The following is a 12,949-nucleotide window of genomic DNA, read 5'->3' as shown; positions in this document are numbered from 1 at the left end:
ATGGGAAAAATACTCCAGTCCCAAGAAAGAGCCAGACCCTAAAGTGTGTGTGTGTGTGTGTGTGTGTGTGTGTGTGTGTGTGTTGGGGGCGAAGCAGGGCCGGGGTGGGGGGTGATGGTGGAAGGTTAGGACTGGTCAACAAGGGATGGCCAGAAAATCTATCACAGTGCTAAAACAGACATAGGGCTAACAAATGGAATAAGTAAATACAGAAGACAACATGCAAAGATGTGGCTGGGGGCACCATGGTATAACTTATCATACAAGGAAATTTGGAGGGAAATGTAAGCTAAGAACTTCTAATAAATGAAGCTAAGAACTTCTATTTAGAACTGGGTGTTTTTAATGTTCAGACAGACAGGACAGACAGGGTAATCTTAACAGAAATGTCCACCGAAGACTGGACTTTTGGATCTGTGCTTCAGGGAAACAAATCCCATGCAGGCATGAAGAGCGTGGGAGCTCCCAGGATCTGGGTGACAACCAGAGATGGGTAGGGGTGAGGAAAGGGAAAAGAGGGCAGAACTGGGCAGACACGCAAAGGAGGCTGTGGAGGCGGTGGAGTAAATGTACTATGAAAGCACAGCTAAAAAGAAAACACCAAGGAAATAAAGGGGAAAGGAAAGGCGAAGGAAGAGTCATCCATAGTACCAAATACGTTTGCAATGTGGAGGAAGAGGGTGGCTGTGGCAATGCTGCTGGGGTCTGGGCGATCAGGAGGCAGCTAGAAACCTGTAAGAGAACTCTGAGCGGTGTGCAAGACACGAGGGGTGGAATCTAGGTCATAGGGACTGAGGAATGAGTGGTGAGAAATTGTAGACAGGGTGCATGGGATTGCACATTTTAGAGAATGTTGGTGAAGAGAAGGAGGGAAATGGGCTGGTGGCCCATAAGAATGTTTGTGGGCACAGTGGCGTAGGATAGAAAAAGCTCAACAATGTAAGATGAGAGGGATGGTTCTAAGGAAGAAGCGAGATGTCCAGTCCATTGTTTCCCATCAGTACAGAACCTCTGACTAGGAATCAGTCCATGAAGGGAAATATCACTTTGAAAAGATGAACTATACTTCCTCGGAAATACAAGGAAAGATAGAAAAAGAATGCCAAAGAAATTTCCAGGTAAATGTGTGAGTTAGTTTCTCTTTACATTATGTGGCAAAGGTTACCTGACGAAGGAAGAAGGTATGAAGTACTATCCAACAGCACTTTCTGCAGTGATAGAAATGCTGCTTATCTGTACTTATCAGCCACATGTGGTCACTGATCACTTGAAATTCGGCTTGTGTAACCAAGGGACTGAATTAGTTTTATTTTAATTAAGTAAGTATTAAATATAAATATGATGTTATAAATCTAATGTGAATAAATAAGAATGACGTGGCTAGTGTATGGTAATGGAGAGTACAGATTTAGGGATTAGAGGATACTGTAAAAGAATGTCACAATCACTGTGTTCAGTGAGACAGTAAGGTAAGCCTTAAAGGGCTGTCCAGGAGCACTGATTTTCCTTCAGTAAACACCACAAACTGGGTCAGGAATAGGGCTTCATCTCTAGTCACTGAGTGACCACAGGTAAGATTCGGCACCTCTTCTGCTATCTGCAAAATAAAAACTGGAAGCATCCCAACAGCTTATGGAAGAAATGTCCTTACAGGAGTCCAGAGCAGCAGGTAAAAACAGCAGATTCTAAATTACCCACTAAAACTGGTGACTGAAGATGGATAATCAAAATCCACAGATAAGCCCCTGCCTTTACTGTTGGACTTTCTCCAACATCTTCACCCTTAAGCTTTTAAAAAAGCATTTCAGCTTACCTCTTCATACATCTTCTGGTTGAGTTACTAACTAGTAAGGAAGGGCAGCCAGGCAAGGAGCCCAGACAGGGCTCACAGTCAATTGTTAGCAACATTCTCCCCAGTTAAGAGCCTGCTGGGGTAGAATGGCAGATGCCTCTATTAAAGGCATTTAAGGCTGACATAATGTAACTGTTTTAAACCCAAGAGGGAAAAAAATTAAAAGCTTACTAGGAGAATGCAATTTAAATGCTAAGCATTATTCTAAGAAAAATAGGACCTGTGTACATTTTTCTTCCTCTTTTGCAAAACGCAAAGACATTTTTAAAAAGATGGCCATTATCCCTCAAACTGAATCAAATTCACTCCCGAATAGCAATTCTGAATCTAGAAATTTGTCTTTGGGAAACAATGTAAAATGCGGTGCAGGGGATCACAAAAGATGGTTTTAAAATGATGATGCAGGAAGACAGAGAACAAAATTGTAAAGAATGATAGAGACAGTATTTTTTTTTTTAATGTTTGTTTATTTTTGAGAGAGGGAGAAACAGAGTGTGAGCAGGGGAAGGGCAGAGAGCGAGGGAGACACAGAATCTGAACCAGGCTCCAGGCTCTGAGCTGTCACACAAAGCCCAACGTGGGGCTTGAACTCATGAGCTGTGAGATCATGACCTGAGCCAAAGTCAGCCGCCCAATTGACTGAGCCACTCAGGCACCGAGACAGTATGTTTTATGAGTTTACATAAATCAGTAAAAACAACCTGCTGCTCCACTAACAGTAATGGGCTATCACCAAGTGGTCCCATTGACTAGACTTCTCATTTGAGAACATCTATTATCTCTACACTTACAGTTATCCACCCTCTAGAGGTCTGATCTATATTTAAACTTGATTTTTCTCTAAGTTGTTTAAATTTAAATGGTTTTAATTTTTAAATGTATTTAAATTTATAGATGCATTTGATTTATACATGTACTTAAAGGTTAGGAACATCAACATAAGTGCTAATGGAAAGAACAGTGGAAGCTGGTAGATAGGTAATCATTCAGAAAAAAGAATGAAGAACTACTTTAAAATCCTATTTTTCTGATACATTTTCCAGACATGAAAATAGGAATATAACTATTAATAGTCTTCAAAACTGCAGATGACAGAATAATCTGAACTTTCCAAGGACAACAGAAAACACCAGAATTTAACTACAATTTGAGCTCTACAAATGTCTTGGCCTCAGTCCATGTTAACTTAGAAGACAGCCAACCATTTTGGGCCAAAGGCTCTTCTTAGGGGTCAATAGTAATGGGACATTCCTGCTGGGTTAAGTCTAAGGCAAAAATCAGACAGTTTCTAAAAGGAGAACATAGTTAAGAAAGAAAAAGAATACTTGAACAAATTGTATGAAAGAACTTTTAAGAAGAAAAAAACCCTCCACCTCATCCTTTTAAGTGACAAGACTAGTAATAATTAATATATACAGCACTTTCATATGCACCAGACATTATATGTAAATATATCCATCCACAACTCCTTATCCATCGTTCAGCACACAAAAACCTTAGTCTAAGTCCCCCACCCCCCCTTTTTTTTTCTTAACTCAATTGGCAGCAAAATCTGACCTGAATAGAGGGCTACTTATAGTATTTCTCCAATGTGTGTGTAGCCATAAATATATTTGCTACAGTAATAGGAATGTGTTTAGTTATGGGGTGCTACTTAGAACGCTTTTGCAGTGTTTCCTTAAGTGCTATGTATGAACCATATCACTGTTTAAAATGGGGAAAATATCCCAAATCCCAAAATATATTCAGATTAGTGGATTGTGAATTTATTTACTTATTTAACCCACACAACTTCCCTTTGATGTGGGGGCTATTTTTAACCCCACTTTACAGATGAAGAATCAAGGCACAGGTCACACGCAGTAAGTGTAAGAGCTGGCATTTGAGTCTACAAAGTATGACCCCAGAGGCTATGTTCTTAACCCCTACACTGTGGCTCTAACATATTCTAAATGCCAGTAGTTTTAATGGCGAATACTTCTGGCATGTGTGCTAATGTCTGGAGCACTTGACGCCCAACTTGGTCAGTTGGGCAACGTATAAGATTCCTATTCTTACCTCTCTCTCTGGCTTCAAAAGTGTTGTCTGCCACCTGAATTTGAAGTTCTGAGATCCTAGTGAGAGTATTCTGCTAGAGGGACTACATTTATATAAACATATCTTCAATATAATGGATAAAATTTTTAAATCTAAGTAATTTTTGACTTAGAAAAAAAACTACAGACCTTTACTTTAGCAACTGTAGAGTTCTTTGAGTTTCAAATCACCATGTATATGGAAGAGGTGTTGACAATACCTCAGGGTTATATTAATTGGTTAGACTCTAAATATAACGTATACTTTTCAAAATATTCAGCAATCAGCCATGAGAACAGCCATATCCATATAGCCTGACAACATCAATTCATCTCAATCTTTGCCAAATGAACAATGCCTAGCTAAAACAGGAAATACAAGTAAGATGAATTAAAGGAAAGTAACCATAATGCATACCTCTAAAACCATTCCATTCCAGAGCAATACCAGTGTGTTGGCAAAAAGTTATGTAAAATGATACAAATTTAAATAAGGCTCATAAATGTCTAATATGACTCTAATCTGGAATCTTTTAAGTTTGGCATATTAAAAACAAAAATATATAAATACCTTCAACCTACCACGCTAATGGTAGTCTTCATGTTGCTTAGTGAATATTAATTATGGTCTATGAGCTCAATTAGTGAGTGCTTATGAGCTAAGGGCTGTACATGCAGTAGCTTGTTTAAACCTCACACTTTATTAGATGAGAAAGTTGAGGCTTAGGGTAGTCAGAAACATGTCCAGGGCCACTCAGGTCTGTCAGGCTCCCAGACTTCACCAGTGAACTATAATCCTCCTCAGAAAACTGCTTTCATTTGGTTTAGAAAATCAGTTTCATTCTAGATCTACCTTTCTAATTGGTTTCCCCTTTCCACTTTTTAAGAAAATTATCTGCCCCTATTTAAAAGAAGCTAAACATTAAAAAATAATATATAGATGGATTATGTACCCATCATCCAAAAGTAATAATTTTTTTTATATTTGTACTGAATTTTATAAATACATTAACAGGTACAGCTGAATTTGAACCTCTTCTCTCTAAAGGTAATCACTATGCTGAAGATGTGAGTCCTTCCAGTTCATATTTTTATACTTTACTAACGGTTATGCATCCTTTGTTTTTATTTTTTATTTTTTTAATGTTTATTTATTTTGAGAGAGAGAAAGGCAGAGTGTGTGCACACAAGTGGGGGAGGGGCAGAGAGAGAGAGGGAGAGCGAGAATCCCAATCTTGACAGTGCAGAGCCCAATGTTGGGCTTGAACTCACGGACCTGGAGATCACAACTTGAGCAGAAACCAAGAGTCGGACATTCAACTTACTGAGCCACCCAGGTACCCCTGCATCTTTTGTTTTTAAATTTCACTTACAGTATCTTACCATAATACCCTTTAGTAATACATGGAACTCACTTTCATTTATTGTAGCCACTGTCTTACATTTCCTCACATGGATGTGCTGTGGCTCCTTTTCATCCATCAATAAACTGCAACAAACATCCTTATTCCACTGCCCTGCCTACAGCACCACCTCATGTAACTGACACTGTTTCCAAAAACTGTGTATGAATAATCCCACTTCTCTGCCACCAAACCATTCAAATGTTTCTATTTAAAGTAAGGCAATATTACCTAATTATTACTTTATTTTGCATTTACTTGATCACTAGTGAAGTTTAATATTTTTTGCATATCCTTTAGCCATTTTTCTCTCTTCTATGAACTATTCACATCCTCCTGCTAAGTTTTGAAATACGTTTTTCTTTTTTTCTCAATTGATTTGAGAGTTCTTTTTATATTCTGTACACTAAACCTTTGCAGGTTTTATAAGGGCTGCAAATATACCCTCCTAAGTCTGTGGCTTGTTGCGGTAGGCTGAATAATGTTCCCCCACCTCCACACCTCTCACCCCCACCCAACCCCCAAAATGTCCCCATCCTAATCCCTAAAACCTGTGAATATGTTACCTGACATGGTAAACGGGACTTTGTAGATGTGACTAACAGTTAAAAAACTTGAGGCGGGGATATTAGTCTGGATTATCAACAGAGGCCTAATATAGTCACAAGGGTCCTTATCAGAGGGAGGCAGGAGGGTCAGAGATACAGGACAGAGAGAAGTTGGGGTGATGCACTTTGAAGACAGACAACGGCCATGAGTCAAGGAATGCTGAGGAGGTTGAGAAGCTGGAAAAGGTAAGGAAACCGATTCTCCCCTTAGCATCTTCCAGAAGGAATGCAGTCTTGCCAGCACCATATTTTTATCAGGCTAAGACCATTTTAGACCTTCTGACCTCTAGAACTGTAATATGGTTTGTTGTTTTAAGTCACTAAGTTTGTGGTAATTTGTTATAGCAGCAATAGGAAATGAATACACTTGCCTTTTCCCTTTCTCTTACTGACATGTACATTTTGTTTTAAATCCATTCTACTCCAATACTATTAGGCTAGTTTCCATATTTTCTTGTAAGTTTTGAAGTTTGTTTTTCACATTTAGGTTGCCACAATCCATCTGGAACTTATTTCTGCGTTTGGAGTAAAGCAAGATTCTAACTCTTTTTCCATGTAAAGAGCCAATTGTCCCAACACCAATTTATTTAATAGTTCATAATAGCCCCATTGTAACCTATTTCAGTCACCTTCCAATTCCATTATTTATGTAGGTCAGTTTCTATGCTATCCTATTCCCCAGTTCTGTGTTCTTCCCTTGCACCAATACCCACTGTCTTTATTACTATTGCTGTATAACGCAATATATATTTGGCAGGACAAGTGACCCTGTCTGTTGTTCTTAGTAAGAAAATTATCTTGGCTATTTTGGATCCCTATCTTTTCCAAATTTAGGATAAGCTTGTCATGTTTTACCATCTCACCCTAAAAAGGCACTATCCTAGAAAGTCAAAAGATTCTGTAAGCATCTTGCCTGAAGTTGTAATAATTTGGAGAGGACCACAACTTCACAATATCGAGTCATTTCAATCTATAAAAGATTATTATCTCTTCATCTTTTATGCCCTTCGATAAAGTTTTTATTATTTTCTCCATAAATGAATTACTTGCCTTGTGGTTTGACTTATTCTTAAGTATCCTATAGTTTCATTGGCATTTACCTTGTATCCAGAAACTTCTTAAAACTTCATATTAACTCTAATAATTTGACAACTTTCTTTCTTTAAACATTTTTTGGATTTTATCTTATTCAAGTGTTTGGGGATCCAGAATCACGAATAGAAATGGTGATAGTAGATACCTTTGTCTTCTGCCTAACTTTAAGGGGAAATGCTTCACATGTCTTACTAGGAAGTGTGATGTTTAGTCTGCAGGGTTTTGCTGGCCTTCATTTTAAAATTGTATGCAATAGTTTAAACTATTAACTAAATATGGATTCAGCTGAAAAGTTTAATAGTAACCAAACTCTCAGACACTTTATAAACTCATTGCTTCCTTTCATTCTGTGGCTGGATTTACAGTCTTCGACTATTTATGGCTGTGTTCCTTATTTAGCATGCTTGCACAGCATCAATCACTGCCTTGCCAATTCTTACTCTACCTCTTAATATCATTATGTCATCACAGTTATAATTTCATTTGAAGTTTTTCTACAGCCTCTTGTTACAATGTTTCTTTTGCTTTGCCTGTTTATAGCTGCCAGGATTGGATTATTACTTCAAAGGAGGCCAACTTCCATGCCAGGCCACCATGGAGACACTAAAGAAGTAATGAGCAGAATGCTGCTCCCATGGAAACGCAATAAAAGGTTACCTCACACACTACTGGGCCAATGCTTAAAGCATTTATATAGGTTCCCCACTCACCTTCAGCTCCTAACCAACTGTTCTGGGGACTGTTATATGGCATAACTTTATTGGAAGCTAATCTACTATGTTATTCCCTCACACTGCATGAGTCCTAATGCTGGATATATTGTTTTGCATGCCCAATTAGAAATATACCCAAGATGCTTATTTGCAACAGAACTAAAGGCTGACAAAGATTTGAAAATACCTAACAGTTTCTTTACATATGAGTTAAGTGAGGTACAAATAAATTAAGTGATTTTCCCAATATCACCTTAGTGAAAGGAGAACTATAAAATATACTCCTAAGGTCCTTTCACTATAAAATGACTGCAAATTATCCATGGGCTTCTAGAATGTAACAAATGTCTAGACAAACAGAAATCAGCAAACTGTCATCTGCAAAACATACTCATCTTGTACGAAGAGAAAGTCTTAAAACTCCTCAACATTATTCCATTATGACACTTTAACAGTAATTCACAGCATGTCTGGGAATGCTAACTACAGGCAACACCCTCAGAATTCTGCAGTTGTAACTAATTAAAGCAAAATCAAGAAGTTAGTCCATATTCATGTCAACTCAACTGGACAGAAACATTTTCCAGAATCCCACTGGACTGTGGCTTACACAGTGACATTAATAAATCTGGAGGAAAACGTGGGGGCAGTGGGGATGCAGACTGAAGCAGAGAAGCAGGATAGGTAGAGGGTGTCTAGCATTTTCCAGGATTTGGAGAATGTAAACACCTGGGACCCTCAGGAGTCTCTTCTGTGGGGAAGGTTAGCTGAGTAAACTAATCTCAAGATACCTACTTCATTTTACCTAGGTCTTATGCTCAACAAATAACCTTCTGAGGACTATTTCAGTTTTCTATGTTCTAGAGAGGGGAAAAAAATGCTCAGGACAGAATTCTCAAGCATTCTAGCCATGAGAATCCACCTTCTACAGATTACTGTATTGACCTGGTTCATTTATCAATCTCCTAGGTTGGATCAACTCAGAGTGTCAGGGCCACCAGCGTGAAGCACGGTGGAATTCACCAAAGAAATGTTACCTGTTAAAGCCTCTTCATGGTCATCTGGGGGGTCTTTCTTGGGATGCCCAACCTTACCTCACATTCCTTCCATTTCACAACCAAACCTACTGCCTAAATATATCTTCAACAAAGACTTTTCAAAGATTTAAAAACATACCGTGTAAAAGCATTAAGACAATGAATGTGTTGTCCTTACATAAACTGGATATATTCTTTAATCAGTTCTTAGAGAGAAAAGGCTATAGCTCCCAGGTCCTTCCTAAGATGCACCTTCATCTATACTGCTTGGCTTTCACAGAACCAAAATAGTGACACACAAGTGCACGGTAAAACTTAAAAACATTTCTTCTATTTTCATTCCTTATTTTAATTATTCACTTTTGACTTCATGAGTGTAAACTCTTCAAAGAAAAACAGTAATACTCATTAATTTTGATTGATTCTAAAACTCCCTCCCTAAAAATTTAGTTGGTTTAGCTCACTGAAATAGAAGTCCTGCAAAATCCTTTCAAGATGATACTTTCATATTTAGAACTACATATACAAAATAAGTATCTGTCTGCTGGCTTGACCACTAAAAATTGCTAAGAAAATTCCTTTCCCAGTAAATGTGGACTACTTTCCAATGTCTTTTTCAACCTTATCAATACTTGGGAGAGACTGAACAGACCACATTCTTTTTTCCCCCTTTCTGTTTTTTGTCCAACAGACAGGAAGTATCAATCAATAGCCACTTAAGTCTTTACCAGTTGGTGTCTAAGATGCAACTGAGAGAGACCGAGGACTGTTTCTATTTTTGTTCCTCAACCAAGACTCTATTCTTAGCCTGATACCAAGAATACTCTATCCAGGAAGGTCTTGAAATAAGGCTACATTGCTTAGGCTGGAATCAAAGTTTCTGAGTATGATCATCATTTCTGGAGTCAGCTCTGGTTGAAAGGTCTCAGTCATTCATACCATTATGCAGGGCTTCAAATTATCTCATCTCTGTGTAAACCTCAGCTTTGACCAAATGCTCCAAGGGAATGATCACAACCAGACATCTTGAAAATATCCCAGATCCTCATTACTTCCTCTGCCCAGACCTACAAACATGGAGCACAGAACTGATGCTGCAGAGTAGTGATCCTGTTTTGCTCACAACAAAATTCTGAGTAAATAGGACAGAAAGGAAAAACCACTTACTCTACAGATGTGGGTCTCCAAGGTGACCCAGGTAATTCTGCACACAGCAGGCAGGAAATCCCTAGTTCCCTCAAACAAAGGTGTGAAATCAGTACCAGTGGCCATATCAGGACCCAGGCCTTAAAGTAACATTGTGTGACTTATCAAGTAGGATAATAAAATTATCAGGTTATTATCTTTATTAAGCAGCTGCAACAATTACAACTAACAGTTATAGCTAATTAACAGCTAATGTTTAATGACTGTTCACCATGTGCTGGGCATTTTATAAGCATCATTTCACTCAATATCCCAGGAGACTTATAAAGTACTATTATTTTTCATAGACAAGGAAACTGCGTAACTTTACTAATGTCATCCAAAATGGTTGAAATATCAAACTGAGATTTAAGCCTAGGTCTATACATATTACTATAGGTCCTGAGTTTTGAACCCTTGCTTTAAAAAATATATATGATGCATATATATATGTATGATATATATATATTTTATATGTATCATATATATGTATATCATATGTGTAAAATATAAAATATATATATATGATACATATATCAGTCTTACGTTTTGGATTTCATGAGTGAATCTCAATTTTACAGTCCATGAATAAATATTCATAGTTATATTTACCCGTGTATCACTTCTTCCAACATCACATCATTTATGGTAATTAAACAGGACAAGAAAAAAGTCTTATAATTATGCACCCAAGCAAAGTACTTACATAGTCAATGGGCTTGAGGGATTTAACTCTAGATGTTGGGCAGCCACAGGAAGTAAGGTCAGCATAGAGGCCTTCTTCTAATACACACTGATTATTAGAAATGTCCTCTTGGTAATATAGGAGCCAGCTTAAAAACAAGCAATAAGACATTTGGACAAATTACAACAGTTGACATCTCAGGCTCATCATCATGCTGTGGGGAACCAGGGAAGGAGTAGGACATCAAAGTCATGGTGCTGACCAGCAGCAAAGACCCAGCTTCAGTTTAAAGAAACAACTACCACTATCATTTACTGACTGCTTACCATGTGCTAGAAATGTGCTAGGTACTTTACCTATATTATCACACTGTGTCCTCAATTCTATGAAGTAGAAACACATCCTTATTTTTATAGGCAACAAAACTAAGTATTAGAAAGGTTAGGTAATTTGCGCAAGGTCTCCTCAACTGTTAAATGACAGCGTTGCAATTTGAAACAAGACATCTGCTTTACGTTAAAGACATTAGCTTCATTTGGTACCTCCAAGTACACAACCTTGGGATCAGATTATGGTGATTATTAAGTACTTGAACAGATTAGAAAAATACTGCTTGTGTTTCTTTTAGGAAAAACAATTAATTTGTATCCTTATTTAATGATGAGCCTGATGTCAGTGTAGGGGAGTAAAGAAACCAGACTCCTAACATCACATGACAGTAAATAAAATCTATCACCTGTATATCTGATAGCTAATGGAGATTTTTTTTTTTTTAACGTTTATTTATTTTTGAGACAGAGAGAGACAGAGCATGAACAGGGGAGGGGCAGAGAGAGAGGGAGACACAGAATCAGAAGCAGGCTCCAGGCTCTGAGCCATCAGCCCAGAGCCCGACGCGGGGCTCGAACTCATGGACAGCGAGACCGTGACCTGAGCTGAAGTTGGACGCTTAACCGACTGAGCCACCCAGGCGCCCCGCTAATGGAGATTTTTAAAAAGAAGTAAGCCCATTAAGAATCTTTGGCAGTCAATTATCTTCAATACACCATTCATCAAAAACTTGGTTAAGACCTATGCCCTTTTGAAAAGAAGGAGCCCAAGGGAGAAATGAACTGGCTGTTACTACTTCACTTCTGGTGTGTTTGAGTTTTAACCTTATACTTTAAGACCAAAAGAACTGTACTCTCGCTAGACCAGGTTAACTTAGGATAACCACAGATATGCTCTGTAACACTGTAATTAGTCTCATATCTTCTATGTAATTGGGCATTTTATCAAAGGTTTTCAACGTGTTAGGCATGGAGTTAGCCCTTCCTGTGCATCATTTATTTGGCCCTTATAAGAATCCTTTGAGGTAGGTACTGTTATTATCCCTCCTTTACAGACAAGAAAAATGATTCAGGCAGATGATCCAATTTGTTGAAGGTTATATATCTAGGAAGTGGTGGAACTGGTCTTTAATCCAGGTCTCCCAGGTACTCAAGCAACCGCCAGGGTTCCTGTATTCTTTTACAAGACTGCGGTTTAATAAACTACACACAACACAATTTTAAATTACACACACACACACACACACAGAGAGAGAGAGAGAGAGAGAGACAGACAGAGAGAGAGAGAGAGAGAGAGAGAGAGAGAGAGAGAATATTCCTTACATAAAGCAAACACAGGACTAATTTGTTCCAGATTTCAGTGTCAGGAAAAACACTTTCCTCCAGAAAACCTTCAATACTTCCCTTTATTAGATAATGAAAATATATGTCACTAAGTAATTTTTTATCTTAGTGGAGAAGAAACTCAGAGCCAAATACTAGTAACAAAATTATTTTAGACAATAAGAGTTGCAGATAATCTACTTAACTTATAGTACCCTATTTTATGTGTTTTAAGATTGTAAAACCCTCGTATCCTTTTTTGTAAGTATAAAAATAATAACATACACAGAGAAGTTCAAACTAGTTAGAGCTATAGAAAATCTGAGAGGGAAAGACTGGTGGAGTTAGGGTTAATCAAGAAGGTTGACAGAATCAGTATGGACTGGGTGGACTGATCCTTAAAGATATACTCAGTTTAATATCAAATGGAGGTTACAAACATATATACCAATAGGAGGCCAAGCAGGTAATATACATGAGTAGCATACCAGGTTAAAAAAAAAAAAAGCTGGAAATATATCCTATGGTACACTGGGACCACATATCCCATTTACTTAACACTAGCTAATAATTGCCAAAGATGAATGCTTCTTAAGGTTATCAAATCTTTTGATTTTTTAAAGAGAAGGTGAAAAACACCCTAA

The 12,949-nt window shown here is 37.9% G+C and overlaps 1 protein-coding gene across 2 annotated transcripts in view; it reads right to left on the bottom strand.

Annotated features, from left to right (window-relative positions):
• CRYBG3 (crystallin beta-gamma domain containing 3) overlaps positions 1 to 12,949 on the bottom strand; it is a 129,457-nt gene that overhangs the window by 12,316 nt on the left and 104,192 nt on the right. For both annotated transcript variants that reach the window (XM_042954296.1, XM_042954297.1), the window contains one exon: positions 10,675 to 10,801. In XM_042954296.1, the coding sequence (XP_042810230.1) occupies positions 10,675 to 10,801 (127 nt within the window). The remainder of the gene's footprint in view (positions 1 to 10,674; positions 10,802 to 12,949) is intronic.

Source organism: Panthera leo, chromosome C2 (assembly GCF_018350215.1).
Source record: "Panthera leo isolate Ple1 chromosome C2, P.leo_Ple1_pat1.1, whole genome shotgun sequence".
Taxonomy (NCBI): Eukaryota; Metazoa; Chordata; class Mammalia; order Carnivora; family Felidae; genus Panthera; species Panthera leo.
The sequence above is the reverse complement of the archived record's forward strand: the minus strand, read 5'-3'. Positions and strand labels throughout refer to the sequence as shown.